Source organism: Caretta caretta, chromosome 6 (assembly GCF_965140235.1).
Source record: "Caretta caretta isolate rCarCar2 chromosome 6, rCarCar1.hap1, whole genome shotgun sequence".
Taxonomy (NCBI): domain Eukaryota; kingdom Metazoa; phylum Chordata; order Testudines; family Cheloniidae; genus Caretta; species Caretta caretta.
The window spans coordinates 10665504-10689470 of record NC_134211.1 but is presented as its reverse complement, the minus strand read 5'-3'; the positions used below and the strand labels follow the sequence as shown (position 1 = coordinate 10689470).

The window sequence follows — 23967 nt, the reverse complement described above, 5'->3', positions numbered from 1 at the left end:
CAGGAAGTTTTGGCTCTATCCCTAGCTCTGGGAGGGGAGTGGGGACTAGTGGCTAGAGCAGGGGGCTGGGAGACAGGACTCCTGGAGTCACTGGGTGGCGCCTGTCCATTGTTCTAACACAGCGAGTAGGATTGCCAACTTTGTACTTGCACAAAACGAGCACCCTTGCCCCGCCCCCTGCCCTGCCCCTTCTCTGAGGGGATGAAGGCTCTCACTGGGGGTGCTGGCTCCAGGGTGGGGCCGGGAATGGGGGGTATGGGGTGCAGGAGAGGGCTCCGGGCTGGGGATTGGAGTGCGGGGGGCAGGGGAAGGCTCCAGCTTGGGGTGCTGGCTCTGGTGTGGGGCTGGGGATGAGGAATTTGGGGTGCAGGAGGGTGCTCCAGGCTGGGGCCAGGGGTTCAGAGGACGAGAGAGGGATCAGGGCTGGGGCAGGGGTTAGGGCGCGGCAGTGGGTTGGGGGGGTAGTCTCTGGGCAGCGCTTAGCCTCCGGCTCTATAATGTGGAGGTAGGGCCAGGGGGCTCTGTGCGCTGCCCCGCCTGCAGGCACCGCCCCCGCAGCTCCCATTGGCCGCGGTTCCTGACCAATGGGAGTTGCAGAGCCGGCGCTTGGGCGGGGGCAGCGCGCGGAGCCCCCTGGCTGCCCCTACACCTGGGAGCCGGAGCGGGGACGTGCCGCTGCTCCCGGGAGCCGCGCGGAGCCAGGGCGTGCAGGGAGCCCGCCTTAGCCCCGCTGCGGGGCAGACCGGAGCCACCAGGCCCCTCTTCCCCCGGCCGTCCCGGTCGACCGCCCTGGGAGCCCCGCCCCCCCGTCATTCCGAGGTGTCCGCCCCGCCTCCGAAAGCCCCGATTGGACCATTTAAGAAAGCGGGAAATGACGATGGCCGATGGGGCGGGGGACCGGAAGTGGAAGAAACGGTACCCGGAAGTGGCCGTCCACCCTTTTGCCCTTTTCGGTGCCGGTCACGTGGGAACGGCGCGGTGACGTACCCGGCTCGGCTCGGCTCGGCTCGGCATGGCGGACACGGCCTCGCAGGTGCTGCTGGGCTCCGGCCTCACCGCGCTCTCCCAGCCGCTCATGTACGTCAAGGTGCTGGTGCAGGTGAGAGCGGGCCGGGACCCCGCCCCCCGGGCTGCCCCCCCCGGCCCTCCCCCGCGCGCAGCGACTCCCCCCCCCGGCCCTCCTCCGCGCGCCGAGCTGCCCCCCCCCCCCGGCCCTCCCCTCGCGCGCCGAGCTGCCCCCCCCCCGGCCCTCCCCCCGCGCGCCGAGCTGCCCCCCCCCGGCCCTCCCCCCGCGCGCCGAGCTGCCCCCCCCGGCCCTCCCCCGCGCGCAGCGACTCCCCCCCCCGGCCCTCCCCCGCGCGCCGAGCTGCCCCCCCCGGCCCTCCCCCCGCGCGCCGAGCTGCCCGGGGCAGGGCGCGGCTGGGCCGGTTCCCCCCGGTCTGCGCCGGGCGGTGACTCCGAGGGGCGCTTGGCCCGCCCCAGCCTCTGCTCCGCCGCTCCCCGGGCCGGCGCCCCAGCCCCCGGGGCTGCGCGGTCCGTGGCCGGCCACCAGCGGCGCCGCGAAGCCTCCGCCCAGCCCCGGGGGTTCAAAGCCCGATCAGCCAGTCGGGGCCGGGAGGGACGCTGCCCTGCCGAGCAGCCCCGGGCCGATCCGTGCGGCAGCTCCCTGCCGGCTGTGCAGGCCCCGGTGCCCACTCACAGCCCAGGGAGGAGCCCCGTTCTCTGCTCTCCCTACCAGCCGGCATGTCTGTGCAGCGCCTAGCACGGCCGGGGGGCGCGGGCTGCGACAGAAATTATCCAGACCCAGGATTCAGCTCCCCGCAGCTGCCTCCCATACGGAGCCTGGAGAATGCCAGAGCCACTGATCCCAGAGTACCCAGGCAGAGTCCATAACTGTCCCCCCCCTTTGAAGCTACCACGACTCTCTCCTGCCCCCCGCCCCCACGATCCCCGGTTTGCTCAGGCCACAGTGAGAGCACCCAGCAGTTGCTGAGACCATTTACTCCTAGAGAGGTTGAAACCACAGAAACCCAGGGACCAGGAGAGCTCCGCACAGCCCCATGAAGCAGAATCCACTCAGTCACAGGGAGGGGTTTCTGTCCCTGGCTCCCAAGGCAGAGTCCTTGCTTGGGGAGCCACTGCCAGGAGGGGGCGGGGAAGGCGTCTTTCTCCAGTGCAGGATTTCGGCCTTGCTGGGGAAGGTGGCCGGGCAGGAGCCCTTGGGACCGGTACATAGCTCTCTCCTATTGTAGAAGAAATGCCTCTTTCTGGGCTTTGCTGCCGTCAGACACTCAGCAAACTGTCTGTCGCACTCGCAGGCCATCCTGCCGCAGACGCTCTGAGAGCGGCACTCCGTCCCCGATGGGCTACATGCAAACTCATAGGGCTGCCACTTCACTCTCCCCCGGCACTCTAAGGAGACCCTGGCGTGGCGGTAGCAGCAGTCATGGAGGAAACAACACTGGTCCACTGCGTCTCGGGGTGTCCCGGAGCCCCCGGTTCCACAGTAGCACCCATACAGGTTGAGAGCAAACAGCGGGGTCCGCAGTCTCTGCCGGTAACACCACAGAGTGAGACCCAGCTCCAGAAGGCTGCGTCTCCCTCGCCTGCTGCTTTGAGCCTCATGGGCAGACTGTGACAACAAGGTCACCAGCACTAGCCACATAGCGAATTTCATTGGGTCCGTGGGCATCTGCCTTGGGGGAGCCTGAACGGTCAGGTGCCCAGAGTGGCTGGGTCACTTTCTGCCGCTCTCTCCTCTGGTCCTGTGCTCCGTAGAGCTGCCCAACTCCCTTCTGCTTTACCTGGTGACACTGGCTGGCTGTCAGGTCTCAGCCCAGGGTAGGAGCCGTCTTGGGCCACCATTGGCTGGAAAGAGGCGACATTCCAGCTGCAGGAGAGCATTTAACCCTTGAGCCCCCAGGGCGGTCCCCTGTATTCCCAGACAGTGGCCTGATGAAAGTATCGTACTCTAGGTCTGCAGGGCATGCGAGTGCCAGTGGAGAAACCCCTTGAAATCGTTGTAAAGCGAAACCCATTTGTAACCCAAGGAGCAGCTGGGAGGTCAGCAGAGCTGCCTGCAAGCCAGATTGCTGGGCATGACCCACGCTTGTCAGGGTCGTGCACCAACTCGTTCTGTGTCTAGCAGGTGCCCCGCCCTCAACAGCGTTGTATCTAATCCAGTGTCTGGATACCAAGGATGATAAGTTAGAGCACCAGAAGTGTGCAGGGCCCTTCACAGATACCGGGTCCCTGGCCAGAGGGACTTTCCATCTTCCCAGAGTAGGTGGCATGAACGAGGATGGTATGCTGTGCGCTGGAGGAAGCGGGCCAGGGAGTGGGGGTGTTGGGGAAGGGTATTGCCCAGAGATGGGAGATGATTTAATTCCAGCTTGGTCCTTAATTTTCTTTGGGGGAAAATAATTGAATGTATTTGTGACTCTCCTGTGCAATTCTAAAGGGCAGCCACCGAGGCTCGCGGTCTCCCAGTGTCTCGCTGCCAAGGGGTTAACCCCGAGGCCGAGCTGAATCCCTCCCACTGGCAGACTGTGGAGGCATTTGGGTCCACCACTAAATATAGCGTCTTTGGCTTCTGAACCCTTCAATTAGCTGCAGGGCATTGACAGTCCCGGGCCGGAAGGAGGCACCAGAAAATCACCAGGCTTTGATACGGTCCATGGGCAGATTGCTGCAGACTGTCTGTTTGTTTTGAAGGTGGGATATGAGCCGCTTCCTCCGACCCTGGGCAGAAATATATTTGGGCGACAGGTTTACCAGCTACCGGGACTCTTTGCATATGGTGAGTCCCTGTCTCTGGCATGCATGTGGATTTGGGGATAGGGCAGGAAAGGAAGCCCCAAAGGGTAGGGGTTGTAGTTACTGGTGTAAAGATGGGGGAGCCCTCTGTGCCTGGGGAGTGAGGCAGACCTCTCTGTTGTTCTGGATTTCCTGGGGGGATCCCACCCTTGGGCTGGCCACCAAGGCTGGTGTGTTCTGAGGGAAGGAGTCTGATTTCACCTCCAGATACCCTGTTGCCCTGCAGAGAGTGCACTGAGCTGGGAACCAGGGGACAGGAGTTCAAATCTCACTTCTACTCACAGCTGTCTGTATTTCCATGCACTTCACAGCCCTTATCTCACTGACCATGATCTCGTACCCTATCCCTAGCAAGCGGACAAGCATTAGCCCTCTCTCTAACAAAGGCATTTCATGAAGGGCTGGGACTAGAGTCCTGGTCTCTAACATTGCCGACCCACTGCCTATCAGAATGAATGTCCCAAACATATGTGCCTTGGTTAGCCTATCGCAAAGTCATACGCTACCCGCCTCCGCACCACGTTCTGCTGCTGGCAAAGCATGTGTCAAGTCCCCTTTGTGGCTGGCCCACAGAGGATGTCCCCATGACCCCTGTAGCCCCCGTGCTGGAAGCCTGCCTCTCTGAGGGCTCACGGGGAGGGCCAGGGCCTGGCAGTTACACATGAAGGAGGAACAACTGTTCCTGTAATCACACAGCAAGGAAATGTCCTTTAAAATTGGCTGGGGCAGTGGGGTCGGCGCCCCTCATACTTGTGGTGTTTCACAGCTAAGCACATTATGAAGATAGACGGAAGAGCTGGACTCTTCAAAGGGTTGACTCCCAGACTCTGCTCAGGCGCCATCGGCACCATCGTGCACGGCCAGGTGTTACAGGTACGCCGGGCGGGGCTGGAAGGCCGTAGCAAGCCCCTCGTGAGCGGCTGCTGCCCCAGGCTGTCTGCACGGCTGCAGCTGGCCCCACCCTGAGGGGGTTGGGTAATTGTCCAGGTCCAAAGGGGGTCCCTTGTGCTCTTGCTCCACACAGACGAGGCGTCCGGGGGGCTGAGTTCTGGCCCAGCAGGGTGTCGGCTCCTCTCTCAGGGCTCGCTGTGGTTTCTAGTGGGTCCCAGGGCTGTCTTCCCCTATGGGAATGTTGGAGGCCACTTGCTGTCAGTCCCCATAACATTCTGACTCAGCCCGGCCTACCTAGGCAGCCGAGGGGCAGTGAAGCCCTGGTGCTTGTGCGCTCCTCCCTGGCTGCCTGGGCCCAACGAGACCTCCATATCCCAGTGGCCTTTGCTGTGCTAACTCTGTCCCCTTGCTCCCTAGCGGTACCAGGAAGCTGACCAGGAGGAGGTACGTTGGAGTTGGTTTCTGGGTCCTTTCCCTTGTAGGCACCTCTCCAAGCTCTGCCCTGCCCTGGGGAAAGGGGAGATGGTAGGAACGTGCCCTGTCAGGAGCACGGGGGTTGGGAGATGTCCACTCATACAAAGCCTGGTGTGGTCAGGGAGGTGGGGGGCTGGGTGGATGGGCCCAGCGAGCTGCAGGGTGGGCCTGGACTGAATGGCTTTTAGATGCTACTGCACTGGGAATATCGAATAACAAAGGGGACCAAGGCAGGGCCTGCTGCTCTCCATGCGGGCTCTGTGGGAGGGGGCAGTGTCATTTGGGGAGTGGGTAGGGGGGAGCTCTCCTACCTCAACCTCTCTCATGCCCTCTCCCCAGGAGCCCGGGGCCAGCCTTAAGGAGCCCGTGTCCTCGTGGGAGCAGGTCATCAAGGAGGTGAGCGAAGGCCCAGGCCCAAGGGAACCTAGGGGCCAGGGTAGCATGTGGGGCTTGCGGACCCTCCATTGCTGGAGCTGGATCCCTCTGGGGTGAAGTGTGTGTCGCGCTGTCTGGAGGGTTCACGTCCACGAGCGCCTGCCTCAAGGCAGACTGTCAGAAATGGGGCAGCCACCCCAGAGTGTGTGTTAGAATTAGATTTAATCAAATATGAGCTCCTGGATACCTGTAACTGTCCGACTGTGGAGTCACAGGCAGTCCCCTTAGACTCTCCAGCCTGTCTTGCCATGCAGGCAAACTGGACTTAGTGATACATGGTCACTTACTTCAAAAATCACACCACATTCATGTTGCTTCCAGTCCCAAGGGACCAGTCACTTATCCTAGATCAGTTGGCACCCTGGGTCTTACACTAAAGACAATGCCTGTAGCCAGTCCTGTAATAATCTACCTAAAGGTTTATTAACTAGGAAAAAGGAATGAGAGTTTTGTACAGGTTAAAGCAAGCAAACATACACACCATTGAGTTACCATCTGAATCCCAAGAATGACAGAGCTGTAATGAGCAACAATTCAAAGTGTCTTTCCGGGCAGCCCCTGGGGATCTCTGGCTTCAGTTTAGAGTCCCTGGCCCTTCAGAGCCAAAAAAGGGGGAAATTTTCCTGTGGCTTTCTTATTTCCTTCATTCAGCTCCCAAGCCCACAGGACGAGCTTCCTTGCACCTGGCATTTGCCAGGTGCGATAGGGCCATTAACCAGTCCTATGAATCCTTGATGGCCCATCTGATTTTGCTAGTCCTTGCGGTTGGGTGGGGGACAATTCCCGGGCTTGAGTTCACAAGTTCAGGGTGAACGTTTTCAGAGTTCTAAAGCAAAATGTACCTATTTCCTTGCCACCTGGAATACAGACACTACAAGTGAGACGAACATAGGCAGCATTGTATAAGCGTTTCATAGAGTCTAAACACTACATTTTGGAATTTGGGAGGAGCAAGGGTTGTTATAGCAGGGATTAGAGAGAGGCAAGACAGAACTGGGGGGAGGTGTCAAATCAGTATCTTAGATGTCTGTATATTAATGCGAGAAGTATGGGGAATAATCAGGAAGAACTTGAAATGCTAGTAAATAAACACAACTGTGACATAGTTGGTATCACAGAGACTTGGTGGGATAATACGCATGGCTGGAATATTGCTATAGAAGGATACAGCTTGCTCAGGAAGTACAGGCAGGGAAAAGGAGGAGGAGTTGCCTTATATATTAAAAAGTATACATTTGGACTGAGGTTGAGATGGAAATAGACTTGTTGAAAGTCTCTGGGTAAGGATAAAAGGGGTGAAAAACAAGGGTGATGTCATGGTAGGGGGTCTACTACAGACCACCTAATGAGGAAGAAGAGATGGTTGAGGCTTTTTTAAAACTTAACAGAATCATCCAAAGCCCAGGACTTGGTGGTGATAGGGGACGTCAACTACTGCGACATCTGTTGGGAAAATGACACAGATTATCCAACAAGTTCTTGGAATGTATTGGAGACAATTTTTTATTTCAGAAGATGGAGAAAGCTACTGAAGGAGACTGTTCTAGATTTGATTTTGACAAATAGGGAGAAACTGGTTGACAATTAGAAAGTGGAAGGCAGCTTTTGTGAAAGTGATCATGAAATGATAAGGAATGGTAGGAGGGAGAACAGCAAAATAAAGACAATGGATTTCAAGAAGGCAGACATCAGTCTGGGATATATTAACAGGATGAAATGAGCTGTAGCTCACGAAAGCTTATGCTCAGATAAATTGGTTAGTCTCTAAGGTGCCACAAGGACTCCTTTTCTTTTTGCGAATACAGACTAACACTGCTGCTACTCTGAAAACTACCAGACAGGTGACCTGGTCTGGGCTTCAGCTACAAGGTTGTCGGTTCTTAGCTAACACCTGCAGCCTGGGCAAGAGCTGGTGACTGGCCTGCCAGGGTCACAGTCTGCATCCTCATCTCCCCCTGCTAGAGCCCTCCCTTCTTGGCCCAGCGAGTCGCCCCCTTAGCAGGGTCCTGGCTGCCACCCGCTCCCTGGGGTGCCCATTGTTCTGAACCTCTCTCCACCCCCCTTGACCATGGCATCATTCCCCTTCCCTCCTTTCCTGAAACCTCTTGACACATGCCCCTGCCCCACACGCCACATTTCATCAGCAGGGCAGCCTTCAGGCACTGCCTCCTGTTGCACTCCAGGCGCATCTGGCTGTGTGGGGCAGAGACCCAGGCTTGCTCCTAGAGCTAGGCGTCCAGTCGCCGATGGGCTGTGTTGGCTTTGGCCATGTGCCAGTGGCATGTGTGCTGTGGAGAGTTGGCTCCTGGCACCTCCCATAGCAGGCAGCCTGGGAGTGCTGAGACTCGGCTGCCCCCAAGTGGCTCCCCCGCAGCATTTCCACCAGCCCCCCACTGCCCTGCCTTCTGCCGCCCCTCTCCTACCACCCCAGGGCCATCTCTGCCGCGGCCCTTCCCCTCCTTATTTGCTCTCCGCTGAGCACGTGTCCTGGCTGAGCCCTAATGGCCTGTGTCTGTTCCAGACTTCCCGAGAGATGGTTGCCCGTTCTGCCGCAACGCTAGTCACCCATCCCTTCCACGGTAGGTACCCAGCGCTGTGGGGGTGGTTGGATGGGGCTCACGCCCAGCCCTGCTCCGTGGGATCCACCCATGGAGACCAGTGCTGGGGTAATTCAGGACCCAGCCGATCCTCAGCAGAGCTCCCGGCTGAGTGAGTCTGTGAACCCTTGGTGCTGGGGCCTGTGACCCCATGCTGATGCCCTGAGTTCAGAGGTCCAAGGTTCCCGGTGTGCCGTGTCTGACCCCACAGGACTGGGGTGGCGGGGGTGCAGCCCAGCTCCCCCATGCTGACCCTGCTGTGTCTGGCTCTGCCCGCAGTGATCACGCTGAGATGCATGGTGCAGTTCATTGGCAGGGAGACCAAGTACAGGTAAGGGCCCGGTGAGAGGGGTTGGGACCAGGGGTCCTGCAGGCGCTGCCAAGGGAGTGGGTAGCTGGTGTGGTCTGGGGGGGGAGGAGGGGTTGGCACATGGGTGGCTGGTAGGGGGCAGTTGAGGATATGGTAACCCACAGTCCCTTCCTTCGGGAGCCACATGTGACAGCATCTCTCTCCTCTGTCTCCCGTTGGCCCAGTGGCATCTTCAGCCCTTTCGTCACCATCTACCGGGAAGAGGGCATCCTGGGCTTCTTTGCGTGAGTCCTGCAGCCAGGAGGCAGTGGGAGCCCCTGGGAGGCGGGTGTGTGTGCCCTGCAGGGGCGGGAACGGGGGGAGGGCACCCTTGGGAGGCGGGGGTGTGTGCCCTGCGAGGGTGGGAACAGGGAGGGAGCCCTTGGGAGGCGGGGGTGTGCGCCCTGCGGGGGTGGGAATGGGGGGAGGGCACCTTTGGGAGGCGGGGGTGTGCGCCCTGCGGGGGTGGGAACAGGGGGAGGGCACCCTTGGGAGGCGGGGGTGTGTGCCCTGCGGGGGTGGGAGTGGGGGGAGGGCGCCCTGGGGAGGGGGACAGGCGCCCTTGGGAGGCGGGGGCCCATCCAGCTTGTCAGAGAAAGCAGCAGGGACTCTGCTGGCCAGGCTCCACCTGTGGCTCAGAGGAAGGGGCCATGAATTCTCGTCCCAGCTCCTCCTCTGGCCACTGCTGTTTCTGGGCCCTGCGTCACAGCCCAGGGGTCTCCCAGTCTCCCCCTGCTGGCGAGGAAGTTAGGGCAAGTCCCTGAATCTCGCTGTGCCGCAGGCCCCACATGCTGTCCGTGGGGAGACTCGCCCAGGATTGTGGGGTGGGGCCCAGCTTATCCTTGCAAGAGAGGGGCTGCCCCTTGTGCTGGAGGAGGCTCCTGCCAGCCTTGGCCCGGGGGGCACCCTCTGCTCACTCACCTGCTGTGTTTCTTTCAGGGGGCTCGTTCCCCGGCTGCTGGGCGATGTGCTGTCACTGTGGCTCTGTAACATGCTGGCCTACCTCATCAATACCTATGCACTGGAGAACGGGGTAGGCCCCTGCAGCATCGCCCTGGTGGCTGCCCAGGGTGTGGGGCCTGGAGGCAAACGGAGTTCGGGGGGCACTGGGAGGTGACCCGCTCAGCATGGGAAGGTCCCATCTCTGCTGGGCCTGGCCTGCGCTCCCCTTTGTGTGCTGCCCTCCCAGCACCGAGCCGGGGAGCCTGTCCAAGTAGTGGCTGCGACCCACATGGGGTGGTTTGGGTTTCAGGCCCTGGTGGAGCCCAGCGTGCAGACTCGGTGCGGGGAATCGGGGCAGAGGCAGCCCCCTGTGTCTGGGGATGGAGGGGCTGGGCTGTGGCAGGGTGCAGGGTCTCCTTGTTCAATGCGGTTCCTTCCCTCTCTAGGTCTCCACCATGAGCGAGATGAAGAGCTACTCACAGGCTGTCACTGGAGTGCGTGTGTAACCCCTACTCTCCTCTTGGGGGTGGGGGCCAAGGGTTAGAATCATAGAATATAAGGGTTGGAAGGGACCCCAGAAGGTCATCTAGTCCAACCCCCTGCTCAAAGCAGGACCAATTCCCAGTTAAATCATCCCAGCCAGGGCTTTGTCAAGCCTGACCTTAAAAACCTCTAAGGAAGGAGATTCTACCACCTCCCTAGGTAACGCATTCCAGTGTTTCACCACCCTCATAGTGAAAAAGTTTTTCCTAATATCCAATCTAAACCTCCCCCACTGTAACTTGAGACCATTACTCCTCGTTCTGTCATCTGATACCATTGAGAACAGTCTAGAGCCATCCTCTTTGGAACCCCCTTTCAGGTAGTTGAAAACAGCTATCAAATCCCCCCTCATTCTTCTCTTCTGCAGGCTAAACAATCCCAGCTCCCTCAGCCTCTCCTCATAACTCATATGTTCCAGACCCCTAATCATTTTTGTTGCCCTTCGCTGGACTCTCTCCAATTTATCCACATCCTTCTTGAAGTGTGGGGCCCAAAACTGGACACAGTACTCCAGATGAGGCCTCACCAATGTCGAATAGAGGGGAACGATCACGTCCCTCGATCTGCTCGCTATGCCCCTACTTATACATCCCAAAATGCCATTGGCCTTCTTGGCAACAAGGGCACACTGCTGACTCATATCCAGCTTCTCGTCCACTGTCACCCCTAGGTCCTTTTCCGCAGAACTGCTGCCTAGCCATTCGGTCCCTATTCTGTAGCTGTGCATTGGGTTCTTCCGTCCTAAGTGCAGGACCCTGCACTTATCCTTATTGAACCTCATCAGATTTCTTTTGGCCCAATCCTCCAATTTGTCTAGGTCCTTCTGTATCCTATCCCTCCCCTCCAGTGTATCTACCACTCCTCCCAGTTTAGTATCATCCGCAAATTTGCTGAGAGTGCAATCCACACCATCCTCCAGATCATTTATATATGTTGCCCCACAGAGCTGCCCTGGGGTGGGAGGGAACCATGGGGGGGGTGAGGTTGGTGCCCTCATATGCGTCTAAATCACTAGCTGGTGCTTCATGGTGGGTGAACTCTCCACCCGCTAGTGCACCTTGGCCTGGCCCCACCCCCAGGGCTCTGCCCAGCCGGCCCCCTCCCCTTGGGCATGTTGTGCCCACTGCCCTACCCATCCAGCCCATGTCTGTCCCGAGCAGACACTGCTGCCTGGCTCAGACCATGTGCTCTCTGGTGACCTGGGAAGGGAAGGACAAAGACCTCCTCTCCCAGGAGTGAGTCAGTGAGTGCCAGCGAGCTCCCTCTCTGGGCCAGGGCCCCGCTGAGATACCCTCCCTCTCTATTCCTTGTGCTCCTGGGGCTGGGGGTCTCCAGGCGGGGCTGCGAAGCCAGCACCCCGCCCTGCTAACTGTGGTCCATCTCTCATGCCTGCAGTTCTTCGCCAGTATGCTGACGTACCCCTTCGTGCTCGTCTCCAACCTGATGGCCATTAACAACTGTGGGTGAGTGCCCCGCACACCGTCCTGAGCCAGCTGCACCCTCCCCCTGCAACGCAAGGGCTCCTGCTCCAGCCCTGAGGAGTAGGGGACACGGTGGCTCCTGTACAGGAGTCAGGGAGACGCAGCATCTCCCCCCACACATCCTATTGGGTTTTCTCTGGGAATCCGGAGCCAGGCTTCCCAACTGAGCTCCCATGACGATGTTCCGGCCCCTCGGGGGCTGGGGAGAAACCCTTCAGGGGGGAGCGGAGTCGCTGTCAGTGGCTGCTGGTGTGGAATGTGAACAGCTGGCACCGGCAGGCGAGAGGGCTCTGCCCAGCCCAGACATGGCACCAGGTGGGTGGCTGGGGACGCTGAAGGCTGCGACGTTCAGATACAAGGAGGTGGCTTTTCCCGCAATATGTGAGGGGCCTGTGGAGCTCTCTGCCACTGGAGGGAGCTGAGGGAGGTTCAAAGAGGGACTGGACCATTGCGGGTAGAGCACAGCTAGCGAGAGCTGAAGGGCGCTGAACCTTCTGCTTTGAGCTGGAGCCCATCCCCCAGGGAAGCTGAGCTGGAGCGGTGAGTGAAAGTGGCAAAAGCCCCTGTGTGTCCACTGTCAGACCGGGGTAACGGCGCATCCACGCGTCTGGGAAGGGAAAGGAGCCATGCCAGGGAGAGGCACCTTCCCCCAGGGTAGCTGCAGCCCTGCATGGGCTGGTGCTGGGAACAGATCACCCCCCACCTGCAGAGTCATTCCCCGTGAAACACCTCTGGGCCTAGCGACTCGACGGCAGAGTGGGACGGGGGGACAGATCATCCCCTCCCTGCTGCAGCTGGCAGAGCCGCGATCCTGAGCTCCGGCCCCATCTGTGTGTGTTTGTCGTCCGTCCGTCCCTCCCCCGCCCCAGCCTGACGTGGAGCTAGTCCTGGCTGCGCTCGCAGCTCACTCCCTGTCTGTCACACAGGCTCCCTCTTCCCCAGATGCTTGGCAGGCTCTTGGGCTCCCTGGCCATGGCCCTGCAGCGCCTCCCCTCCTGTGTCACCCTCGGCTGCTTGCCAGGAGCGAAATCGCAGGTTGCAGCCTCCCAGAATAGACCTGGGCCTGTTGGGTGCGATAGTCTGTCCCTGTCCGCCCTGCAGGAGCAGCTGAGACTTGGTGGGGTGGGGGAGGTCTGCGCTCCTGAATCAGCCCCTGCCGCCCCCCCCCCCCCCACCTCTGGGGGAGCGTTGCTGCTGCGGCCCGTGGCCATCTCACAAGGGAGCATCGGCTCTGGCCCCAGGAGAAAGGCTGCTCTCCTGGTACCCGTCTGCCCCTCTGTAGTGTTGGGGGTAGGGGCAGGAAGCTCTGGCCATGGGGGAATGGACGGGGGGCAACTGGGGGTCTTGGGGCCTGGCTGAGCTGCCTGGCTCGGGGCCCTGTTAAAGCTACGTAGCTCAGAAGGGCTCAGACAGGAAGTGGTGCTGGTGACGCCAGGGAGGGCTCTGGGAACAGGCTGCGGTGGGGTGGCCGGCAGGGGGTGACCCAGCTGCTGCCCCCGGAGCGACTGGCTGCTGCAGAGGCCTTGGCGGGGCCGTTTGCAGGCTCGGAGCAGGGCTGTCTCTCACTGCCACTCCCTCCCCCCTCTTCTCTCTTGCAGGCTGGCTGGTGGCCTCCCCCCCTACGCACCCAACTACTCCTCCTGGTTAGACTGCTGGAGCCAGCTGCTCAAGGAGGTACGTCCCAGCCTCACCCCAGCCCCCTAGCGTGGGGACGGAGTGTGTGGGGAAGTCGGGCCTGGCACTCATCACGGGGTGGGGGTTATAAAAGGGCTGGGGTGTGCTGGCCCTGCGGCGTGGGTAGGAGGGCTGGCAGACTGGGGCCTGGGTGCCCTGCCTGGGTGGTAGGCAGAGGGAAGCAGGGCAGGCCACCCTGACAGCCCTCTCCTTTCCTCTCCATGCAGGGGAACATGAGCCGAGGCAACAGCCTGTTTTTCCGGAAGGTGCCTGCGGGGAAGCTGTACGTGTGGGAGGAGAAGCGGTTCCGCTGAGGCCGGAGCTGGGCGAGGGGCCCGGGGCCAGGCCCAGGGCTGGGCCAGATGCACTGAATGATGGGAGAGTGGTGATTTCTATACAGTTTTTTAAATAATGATTCAATCTTGGGAAATGGAGACTGCGCAAGTCTGAGATTCAGTCATGGGGCAGTGCAGGCTGGGTGGGGGGGTCGGCTGCCTGGGTGGGGGCGCTGCTCTGGTGGGATAGCTCCTGGGTGGGGGCGCTGTGCCCTGGTGGGACAGTTCCCTGGCTGGGGGCAAGGCTGGCTCTACCCCTGGGTCTGCCTGCAGATGTGCCTGCCCCCCCTCTGCTGTCGGTTCTGGCTGTGAAGGACACACTCCACGCTGGCCTGGTGCCCCCGGCTAGGTCCCATAGCACTGCTCCCTGTCATAGCTCCCCAGGATCAGTGCTATGCCCCAGCTTTTAAACCACTTCTTGGAGGAACCCTGTGATGTGCCAGCCTCCCAAGGGGACTCTCTCTTCCTCCAGGGCCGACCACATGGCTCCAGCCCTCCTGCTTCACCCCACGACCTCTGCCCAGCACGTCCCACTGAGCAAGATCCCTGGAAAGGCCTGGCTGCTCTTTGGGGACCAGTGTCCCCCAGCCAGTGTTTGCAGTGATATCCCAAAGCCTTTTCCACACAGCACAAGTTTTATTGGTCCCCTGGATCCTGGCCTGGGAGGTCCCTAGGGCAGCACAGAGAAGTAAAGGTGAAGACCAGGGCCCCATCCAGCCAAGCTGCTGAAGACCTAAAAATGGATCCTGTTTCTATCTCTTTTAGTCCTAGCTGGAAGCTCCTGAGTCCCGCTAAAAGCCAACTCTTCTTCTTTGTGGAGCCTCCGTTGTTGATCTGGGTTGGTTTTGATCCTGAACGCCCACTTCTTGCCCCCCAGCCATGTGACACACCCACTCCTGTCCCTGAGCTGCAAAGTACAGAGGGAAACTGAGGCATACAGACATCAAAACTATTACAGAAAATTCTTTGTCCCACCCCCTGAGAGGAAGGGGATGTGTGTCCTTGGGGTCTGCAAGGAGCTGGAGTGCCCCAGCCCCTCTCCACACTGCTACTGACCTACTAGCAAGGGAGAGGAGAGTCTACCATGTCTGCTGGGGTGGGGGTGGGCCCAGCTACACAGGGAGGAGCAGCCTGTGCACTGGGACTACGGGAGGGCAGGTCAGTCCCATGTCGCCTGCCAAGGGCATCTATTCTGGGGGAAAGGGAGAAGAGCGGATGCTCCTCCCTGTGTTTGGGCCCAGCAGGGCTCTTTGATGGGGTCCTACAGCCGCTCTCCTCCCACGTGTAGTGCACCATCATAAACACAAGCCCTGGCCTGGCTTTCCTGCTGGCCCCGGATCAACCGTCCAAGGCCAGCAACTGCACCCTATCACCACGGGGGAGGTAAGGGGTAGGCCACAGCTGGGACATGTGGTCACAGCCCAAGGGAGCTTGCACCAAAGCTTTGGCAAGACCACGGACAGCTCCTGGAAAGGGGACCCGTACCCACAGCCCTAGCCAAGCAACAAACTGCCTGGGGAAGGGAGCAGGAGAGCACCCTCTGCTGAGCTCACAGCACAGGGCATTGGTGCAGGCCTGTGAGTGGAGAGCGCCCCCTGCTGAGCACAGGGCACGGGGCCAGCACCCTGAGTGGAGAGCGCCCCCTGCTGAGCCCTCACCCTGCTCTCTTTGGAGCCAGCACTGACTGCTGGGGGAGAGCGCCCCCTGCTGAGCCTCTGCCCTGCTCCAGGGGATAATGGCCTATGAGCTAGTCTCCTCTACCAGGCCCTGATTCCCCTGGTGGCTGGTCAGTATGTCCCCTTCGTGGGGGTGGCAGAGCAGTAGGTCCCTGGAAGTGGCTGGGCCGTGTCCCCATCCGCTCCCCCAGCGCTACGGGTGGTCAGAGCATAGCCGTCCCCCAGAGCTGGGCGCAGGGCCCTGGGCTGCATCCCCTTCTCCGCCTCTCCCTGTGCCGCGTGCTACTGGGCGCACGGCCGTTCCCCAGAGCTGGGCGCAGGGCCCTGGGCTGCGTCCCCTTCTCCGCCTCTCCCTGTGCTGTGTGTTACTGGGCGCACGGCCGTTCCCCAGAGCCGGGCGCAGGGCCCTGGGCCGAGTCCCCTTCTCCGCCTCTCCCTGTGCCGCGTGTTACTGGGCGCACGGCCGTCCCCCAGCGCCGGGCGCGGGGCCCTGGGCTGCGTCCCCTTCTCCGCCTCTCCCTGTGCCGCGTGCTACTGGGCGCACGGCCGTTCCCCAGCGCCGGGCGCGGGGCCCTGGGCTGCGTCCCCTTCTCTGCCTCTCCCTGTGCCGCGTGTTACTGGGCGCACGGCCGTTCCCCAGAGCTGGGCGCGGGGCCCTGGGCTGCGTCCCCTTCTCCGCCTCTCCCTGTGCCCCGTGCTACTGGGCGCACGGCCGTTCCCCAGCGCCGGGCGCAGGGCTCTGGGCTGCGTCCCCTTCTCCGCCTCTCCCTGTGCTGCGTGTTACTGGGCGCACGGCCGTTCCCCAGAGCCGGGCGCGGGGCCCTGGGCTGCGTCCCCTTCTCCGCCTCTCCCTGGGCCGCGTGCTACTGGGCGCACGGCCGTTCCCCAGAGCCGGGCGCGGGGCCCTGGGCTGCGTCCCCTTCTCCGCCTCTCCCTGTGCTGTGTGTTACTGGGCGCACGGCCGTTCCCCAGAGCTGGGCGCGGGGCCCTGGGCTGCGTCCCCTTCTCCGCCTCTCCCTGTGCCGCGTGTTACTGGGCGCACGGCTGTTCCCCAGAGCCGGGCGCGGGGCCCTGGGCTGCGTCCCCTTCTCCGCCTCTCCCTGTGCTGCATGCTACTGGGTGCACGGCCGTTCCCCAGCGCCGGGCGCGGGGCCCTGGGCTGCGTCCCCTTCTCCGCCTCTCCCTGTGCCGCGTGTTACTGGGCGCACGGCCGTTCCCCAGAGCCGGGCGCGGGGCCCTGGGCCGAGTCCAGGGCATGGGCTGGCTGGGACTGGGCGAACCCAGGCCGCACCACCAGCTGGTGGAACACTCCCGGCAGAATGCGGAAGCCGAGGTGGCGCAGGCAGCGCAGGGAGGGCTCGTTGTGGGGCAGCACCCGGGTGTACACAGGGAAGCCGCGGGCGTGCAACTGTGCCGCCAGCATCCCCACCACGGGCGCCATGTGGCGCTGGCCGCGATGCTCCGGGAGCGTGTAACCGTGCATCAGGGCAGCCAGCGGGTCGCTGAGGGACCAGGAGATGGGGGGCCCCTCAGGGGCCAGCAGGCAGGCGTTGGGGAAGTGGCGGATCAGGAGGCACAAATAGCGCAGGCTCCAGCTGTTCCACCCAAACATCCAGGTGTTGCTGAGTAGCATGGCGTGGGTGGGGGACACGGGGGCCAGCCTGAGCCCCTCGTCATGCCTGCAACACAGGGCAGGGGGGAGAGAGACATGGGGTGGGGTAAGCACAAAGGAGATTGACCTGGCAAGGGGAGGGAGCAGAATAGAACCAGCCTGGGCAGGGGAAGGGGTAAATGTAGGGGTGGGGAGTGGGGCGCAACCAAACATGGGAGGTGTGAGCAGAGGGGGAGATTGACCCAGCTTGGGGGGTGGGGTGTAGGGGGTTGGGGGGTCGACCTGGTACAAGGGCGAGTGAGCCCAGGGAGCAGAAATTGAGCTGGTATGACGTGGCACAGGAGGGGAGCAGGGTCCAGTGGCACCATCTTCCCAGTTTTGGGCTGGACAGAAAATTGGGGGTGGGGGTGTTGCCGAATGTCAAAGTGTGGGGGGGGCATGGAATGTATCCTGTGGGGGAGGGGTGTGCCACCCAGCTCTGAAGGGGAGCCCTGGGGGAGGGGATTGAGCCAGGCCCTGGCACATGGCGGGAGGGGATCAACGCACACCGGAGGCCTTGCACAGGGGCTGTCTGACAAGGCCCAGTCCAGCCCCAGCAGAGTCATCACTGCTGATGGGCCTTGGCTAAGCTCAACTCCCTGAGATGAAAGCACCAGGGCTCAGCAGGCAGCGAACCCCCTGCCTGGGGTTCTGCCCACTGACAGGGAAGGGGGGACCAAGGGGTCTGTGCCTGGTGCGCTGTTAGCCTAGGGAACTCATTGCCACCATCTCTAGGGTGCAATGGAGGCCTCTGGCCTGGCACCCCAGGGTCCTTTCCCTTCCCCCAGTCCCGCTCCCCCCCTCCATCTAGCCCAGGCTGGTTGTGTACATTGCCCCATTCTCTCACACCCCATATCTGGGGGGCACCTACCGGTACTGGGGCATGGAAGGTGGGTCTGGGTGCAGCAGGGGCAGGTACGGATACATCTTCATCTCATGTCCCCTGGCCCTGGCAATGTCCCTGATGGTCTCGTATACCCCATCCTGCAGCCCTGCAGGGACAGCCGTGCACTGTCAGCAGGGTCCCCCTGAAAGGTGCCCATGGATGTGGGGGCCCAGCCCGGTGGGGGAGAGCAGCGGGGGGGGGGCCAAGGGCCACTGTGAGCCGGTATGACCCAATTGGGGGTTCCCAAAAGTTGGCTCATTCAGGATCCCGGGTCTGGATGGAGAAGAGGCCCAGTCAGGCTCCTTGGGGCTATTGGCCCGTGTGTGGGGAGGGGTCCAGATGAGCTCCTTGAGGCTACTGGCCTGAGGGGGAGGGGGAGCAGGTGAGCTCCTCTGAGTTGTTGGCCTGTGGGGGGGGAGGGGTCTAGGTGAATTCCTTGGGGCTATTAGCACATGGGGGGGGGACTCAGTCGGACCCCTCAGGGCTATTGGCCCGTGGGGGGAGAGGGGCCTGGGCTGGCTCCTCAGGGCTATTGGCCCATGGGGGGGTAGTGTTCCTGCTCCCTGTGTGGCAGGAGCTGGATGGAGCAGGGCTGGAGGGGCTCACCCTGTATCTGGAAGGCCTGGCTCCAGTCCACGGCATGGCTGTTCCCCAGCAGGGCCCGGCAGGCTCCCTCGTCTCGGTAGAAGGCCGTGTACAAGTTGGTGCCGAAATCACTTGGGTCCCATGTCACCTGCAGGGGGACACTGCCTGGGGGTGAGCGCAGGGATGGCAATGGGGGAGCAGGGCACCGCAAGCCCCAAGGCAGAGATTGAGGAGGGGGGAAGGAGCCCTGTGAACAGAGCCAGGGGGCTTAGGGCAGAATGGGCCGGGGAGGGTCTGGGCAGCAGGAAGGGGAGACAGGCTGTGGGGAGGTGGGGCAGACAGAAGGGGGAGGTTACACCAAGCAGGGAAAGGGGCAAGGAAGTTGGGGAGGGGAGCGGGGCAGTGATGGCATCAGGTGGGGGAGGGGAGCGGGGCAGGGATGGCGTTGGGGGGGGAGGGGAGCGGGGCAGGGATGGCGTCAGGCAGGGGAGGGAAGCGGGGCAGATGGGAGGGGCCCAGCAAAGGCCGCACTTCTCTGTTTGGCCGGGTGAGGACGATTTTGAACTCTGGCCATGAATCCACCACCACCTCCTGGCTGGCCGGGTTCCCGCGATTCACATGCATCACAGTGCCGTAGACCTGCCAAGACACAGGGTCAGAGTCCGGGGATGTCCTGGATCCCCAGGATCGGTGCTAGGCCCCAGCTTTCACTCTGCCCCTTGGAGGAGCCCTCAAAGTGCCAGCCCCCCAGGGGGCCCCACTCTTCCTGCAGAGCTGGTCACCGCCTCTCAGATGGAGCCTCTGGGCTCCAGCCCTCCTGGTGCCGCCCACTGAGCCAGACCCCTGGAGAGACCTGGCCGCTCTTCGGGGGCTCCGACACCTCAGCCTGTGTTTGCTGTGACAAGCGGCAACATTGTCAAGCCAGGCCGGTTTATGAGTCACGGAGCAGCCTGAGGTCAGCAGAGAGAACTGAGGGTAAAGCAGTGTCCATTGCGGTCAGCCAGCGCCCAGCCAAGCTGGGGTGAAAGACCCTTTCCAGGCTGTCTCTGTCTCTGTCTGACCTCCTTGGCCAGCTCCAGGTGAGAGCCTCCATCTTTGTCCAGCATCCCCCACCTCCCAGTCCTGTGCTCTCGAGCTGGGGTCTCTGCTCAGCCTCCCAGCTGAGAGGCAGGAAAATCCAGGCGTCAGTGGCACTTGCCTTGTTTCTCTGGCCCCCTTGGTGATCTGGGTTGATTTCAACAAGTTCCTTAAGGACTCTTCATTCCACCCACACAGGGAGGTGACACCCACCCCTATGTCTCTTAGCCTGCCCTGAGAGTAAACTTAATCTTCCCCCTCACTCCTGCAACTAGGTAGCCATGCAACACATGGGGGAAACTGAGGCACACATAGTGTTGTAAAAATATTACAGAAAAATCCTACTTTATTACATCTCTTCCCTCTTTGAAGCCAAACTGGGCAGGGTCACTTTACGTGGGGGACCGCGTATGGGGGTGAGACAGCAGCACCGGTCCACAGGGTCAGCCAGGTTCAAACCGCAACCCTTCTCAAAGGCAGTGAGGTTGGTGTCTACAGCCCCTCCTCCTCCTCCTCAAACTGGGACAGTTTGGTATCCAGCTCCCTTCAGAATGGGCATCCCTGGAGCCTTTGCCCACTTACCCTTGGTGGGTTCTCTTGCCCCTCCACATCTCCAGATCATGCTTTTACGTGTTTCTTCACGTTTTAGCTGCTTCTCACAGCCATCTGGTTCCCTCTCATCATCTGCTAGCACCTTTGCTTTCCTCGCTAACTCCCACCGCTTCAAATCTATTGGCGGGGAACCGGGCCATGAGGACGCCCTGCTGCCGCGTCTGTCACGCTCAGACCTGCATCAAACCCCGCCTGGGTCTGGAACCTGCTGCTGAGTCCCGTCACCCTTCTCCAGCCCGCAGTCAGCTGCACCTTGTTGAACTTCCCAATGCTTCACCCTCTCTCCTTGCACAGGTTTGTGATGTGCTTCCGAGGGTGGTGGTTATACCCCGGGTTCTCGCTGTTTCCTTCAACGGAGTGTGTTTTGCTACGTGCGCATCCAGTGTCTCACCCCTGCCGCGAACTGAAAGCAAACTGCCTGTGTCACTTAGCACGGAGAGCAAACTTAAGCTGCTTCCCCCACTGGGTAACTGGGGAAACTGAGGCACACATAGGGTTCATAAAAATATTATAAAAAGGCCCATTTTGTCAAGGGTGTAGCTGCACGGGGGCGAGGGGGTAGCGGGTGGTCAGAGCCATGGTGAGGACCAGGAGGAAATTCAGAGCCGGGGGGTGGGGGCATGGGGGTAGTCACAGCCATACTTGGCTGGCACCCAGCTGTCCCACACTGTGATTGGCTGCCATGGAGCCACCCACATGTTCATTGGCTTACGCAAAGCCTGCCCATACTGAGGCTGGCTGGCTCAGAGCTCGCTTGTGCTCTGATTGGATGGGCAGGTCCTAGCGGCTACGCTGGGTGAGCAGCAGGCATTGGTGCTGGGTTTGGACTTTGGGAGGCAGGGGGACGAGTGAGGAGGAGGCCCAGGGGGAGGGCCCCCTCGTGCTACCTCTAACCTAGGGGAGGGCCTTCCCCCCCCGCCACCGCTACCTTTAACCTGGAGGACGGGCCCCCCCCGCTACCTCTAACCTGTGGGAGGGGTGTGCCCCCCCCGCTACCTCTAACCTGTGGGAGGGGTGTGCCCTCCTGCTGCTACCCCAACCCAGGGCGGGGGCCTGAGTAATGAAGTAGAAGCTTTCCATGTATCTTTCTGATGCCGATATGTACCTCAGTTTCCCTCTGCATCCTGTACTGCTCTGCACAGCATGTGAAGGGAAGGGACAGGGGTTGTGAGTCACGTAGCAGCCCGGCTGGAGACCAGCGTCATTAACCAAGGGAATAAAGTCTCCATACATGCAAGGAGGGTCTGGAGAGACCACGGAAATGCCAATGGCTGGGGTGGACGTTCACAGCGAGCGAGTGAGATTCCCCCCTCATGGCTCTGCAGTGGAGAGGCCCCCAGCTGAAGAACAGCGGCTGCGAGGGGTCAGGATACGGGGCTAACAGCCGGCTTTTGGAGGGTCTCGGCGCTTGGCCTTGGCCTAAGAACAAAGGGACAGAGCCAGAGCCAGCCATGGGGCCCATGACGGCTTGGCTGGCTCATTGCCCTGGCTTGGCCAGGTTGGGCTGTGGCTTAACCTTTGATTCCCTGTGCTAACCTGAGGAGTCTGTAGCCAGGTGACTAATGAACTGCTCCCATGTTTTGCAAAGGCTGCGGGGGTCTCTGCCAACACACACTAGGGGCATTGAGCTGGTAGGGACCCGGCCCAAGCCTCCCGCGGGCTTCTGGCTCGGCTGCATTTGCTGCAGGGAGCCACGGACAGCGACAGGAGGCCTGGTGTCAAAGGCCCAGTGGTGGAGATCACAGGCCTGCCCCTGTGGAGCTGTGTGCAGCCTCGGGCTCTGGCCCACTACAGGGGTTGCTCCCAGGGAACTGGTGACAGGCTGGGGTACGGCACAGCCCCTGTGGATCCATGGGAGTGTGCCCGGCCCTGAACTGCTGCCCCCTGACCTGGAGAAAGGGTCTTTCCCACATACTGCTACCCCCTGACCAGGTGGAGGGATTAGCCCTCCATATACCCCCTGACCCAGGGGATTGCACCCCAGCCCAATATGTGCCCCGTCACCCAGGGGACTCCAAAGGACTTTCCCCTGCTCTCTGCCCAGCCCAAAAGTGGGAGGGTTCGGCCCTGCGGGGTTGGGCGAGTCCTGGTCACCGGTAGCGTGTCAGGCAGGCCCTGCCGTAGCATCCCCTCCAGCAGCCGCAGCTTGGAGGAACAGCTCAAGATCAGCATCACTGGCCGGGATGGATCTTCGGAGTTTCCAGCAGGACAGTGCGAGGGGCACCTGCAGGGCAGGAGACCCATCAGTTCCCTGTGATTGTCTCCCAACCCCAGAGACAAGCTGCCAGCTCCCAGCCTTGCCAAAATAGCAAACACTATGTGTAGACCCCACAATAGCTCACCCGTCTGTGCGCGGCCTCCTGTGCGTTCCCCAGAGACCTTACAATAACTCACCGGTCTGTGCGCAGCCCCCCGTGCTCCCCAGAGACCCTACAATAACTCACCGGTCTGTGCGCAGCCCCCCGTGCTCCCCAGAGACCCTACAATAACTCACCGGTCTGTGTGCAGCCCCCCGTGCTCCCCAGAGACCCTACAATAACTCACCGGTCTGTGCGCAGCCCCCCGTGCTCCCCAGAGACCCTACAATAACTCACCGGTCTGTGCGCAGCCCCCCCTGCTCACCAGAGACCCTACAATAACTCACCGGTCTGTGTGCAGCCCCCCATGCTCCCCAGAGACCCTACAATAACTCACCGGTCTGTGCGCAGCCCCCCGTGCTCCCCAGAGACCCTACAATAACTCACCGGTCTGTGTGCAGCCCCCCGTGCTCACCAGAGACCCTACAATAACTCACCGGTCTGTGTGCAGCCCCCCGTGCTCCCCAGAGACCCTACAATAACTCACTGGTCTGTGTGCAGCCCCCCGTGCTCACCAGAGACTGTACAATAACTCACCGGTCTGTGCGCAGCCCCCCCTGCTCACCAGAGACTGTACAATAACTCACCGGTCTGTGCGCAGCCCCCCCTGCTCACCAGAGACCGTACAATAACTCACCGGTCTGTGCGCAGCCCCCCCTGCTCACCAGAGACCCTACAATAACTCACCGGTCTGTGCGCAGCCCCCCCTGCTCACCAGAGACCGTACAATAACTCACCGGTCTGTGCGCAGCCCCCCCTGCTCCCCAGAGACCCTACAATAACTCACCGGTCTGTGTGCAGCCCCCCCTGCTCACCAGAGACCCTACAATAACTCACCGGTCTGTGTGCAGCCCCCCCTGCTCACCAGAGACCCTACAATAACTCACCGGTCTGTGTGCAGCCCCCCGTGCTCCCCAGAGACCCTACAATAACTCACCGGTCTGTGCGCAGCCCTTGTGCTCCCCACAGACCCTACAATAACTCACCGGTCTGTGCGCAGCCCCCCGTGCTCACCAGAGACCCTACAATAACTCACCAGTCTGTGTGCAGCCCCCCCTGCTCACCAGAGACCGTACAATAACTCACCGGTCTGTGCGCAGCCCCCCGTGCTCACCAGAGACCCTACAATAACTCACCGGTCTGTGCGCAGCCCTTGTGCTCCCCACAGACCCCCACAAAAAGAAGGTTGCTGTAAGGCCATGTGCTGCCAGGACTGTCCGTTCACGGTTAAGGTGGCCCTAGTGCTCCCACTCACCTGGGGTGACTCCGTGCTAGGGGAAGGAGCAGTTCCTGGATGTCTGCGGAGCTGCGAGGTCCCTGCCTGTCTCTCCTTCAGGGGCTGCTCCAGCCTCTTATCCCTGAGCGAATGAACCATTAACAGAGTCTGTGCCAGTCCTGGAGCGCAGAGCCAGTGACATCCCTGCAGCCGCATGGCACAGTTGATTGGGATTTTGCTCTGGGCAGAGGCGGAGGGGCCTCCAGGGAAACGCAAATGCACCGACAATGCACCAGGTTCAGGGGCACAATGAGAGCAGGGGCTGCCTGCCCTCCTTGTTCACCAATACCCCTCAATCTTGACCTGCAGC

General features: G+C 61.3%; 3 protein-coding genes across 7 annotated transcripts; 1 reads left to right on the top strand and 2 right to left on the bottom strand.

Annotated features, from left to right (window-relative positions):
- The first annotated feature begins 935 nt into the window (after positions 1-935).
- Positions 936-13636, top strand: MTCH2 (mitochondrial carrier 2). 2 transcript variants are annotated; one of them, XM_048853537.2, is made up of 13 exons: positions 936-1099; positions 3715-3799; positions 4583-4689; positions 5125-5151; positions 5521-5577; positions 8138-8195; positions 8493-8544; positions 8748-8807; positions 9502-9595; positions 9951-9998; positions 11443-11510; positions 13127-13202; positions 13430-13636. In XM_048853537.2, the coding sequence occupies exons 1-13, from the start codon at positions 1013-1015 to the stop codon at positions 13514-13516; spliced, it is 906 nt and encodes a 301-aa protein (XP_048709494.1). In that variant the 5' UTR covers positions 936-1012; the 3' UTR covers positions 13517-13636. The 2 variants fall into 2 exon arrangements, with proteins under 2 accessions (XP_048709494.1, XP_048709495.1); XM_048853538.2 differs by having other exon boundaries at positions 940-1077.
- On the bottom strand, positions 1960-2692 carry LOC125638161 (phospholipase A2 crotoxin basic subunit CBb-like). Its single transcript, XM_048853541.2, has one exon. It carries the CDS (start codon positions 2690-2692, stop codon positions 2081-2083), a length of 612 nt encoding a protein of 203 aa, XP_048709498.1. The 3' UTR covers positions 1960-2080.
- Positions 13637-14153: 517 nt separating the features above from the next.
- On the bottom strand, positions 14154-23725 carry LOC125638160 (glycine N-acyltransferase-like protein 3). Of its 4 annotated transcripts, XM_048853539.2 has the most exons (6): positions 23637-23725; positions 22119-22248; positions 18867-18974; positions 18357-18483; positions 17736-17856; positions 16335-16892 (listed from the first exon to the last, which is right to left on the bottom strand). In XM_048853539.2, the coding sequence occupies exons 2-6, from the start codon at positions 22194-22196 to the stop codon at positions 16409-16411; spliced, it is 918 nt and encodes a 305-aa protein (XP_048709496.2). In that variant the 5' UTR covers positions 22197-22248; positions 23637-23725; the 3' UTR covers positions 16335-16408. The 4 variants fall into 4 exon arrangements, with proteins under 4 accessions (XP_048709497.2, XP_048709496.2, XP_074985301.1 ...); XM_048853540.2 differs by lacking the exons at positions 16335-16892; positions 22119-22248; positions 23637-23725 and adding exons at positions 14154-14444; positions 21256-21958; XM_075129200.1 differs by lacking the exons at positions 22119-22248; positions 23637-23725 and adding an exon at positions 19995-21958.
- Between the last annotated feature and the right edge of the window lie 242 nt (positions 23726-23967).

Coding starts and splice junctions, on each gene's coding strand:
- MTCH2 (XM_048853537.2), top strand. CDS start 1,013: ATGGCGGACACGGCCTCGCAGGTGCTGCTGGGCTCCGGCCTCACCGCG. Junction 9,596..9,950: donor CCTATGCACTGGAGAACGGG/GTAGGCCCCTGC, acceptor TTCCCTCTCTAG/GTCTCCACCATGAGCGAGAT. Junction 13,203..13,429: donor GGAGCCAGCTGCTCAAGGAG/GTACGTCCCAGC, acceptor CTCTCCATGCAG/GGGAACATGAGCCGAGGCAA.
- LOC125638161 (XM_048853541.2), bottom strand. CDS start 2,692: ATGCCCACGGACCCAATGAAATTCGCTATGTGGCTAGTGCTGGTGACC.
- LOC125638160 (XM_075129199.1), bottom strand. CDS start 21,486: ATGGGCCCCATGGCTGGCTCTGGCTCTGTCCCTTTGTTCTTAGGCCAA. Junction 18,484..18,866: donor TCACCCGGCCAAACAGAGAA/GTGCGGCCTTTG, acceptor GTCCCCCTGCAG/GTGACATGGGACCCAAGTGA. Junction 17,857..18,356: donor CCAGGCCTTCCAGATACAGG/GTGAGCCCCTCC, acceptor CTGTCCCTGCAG/GGCTGCAGGATGGGGTATAC.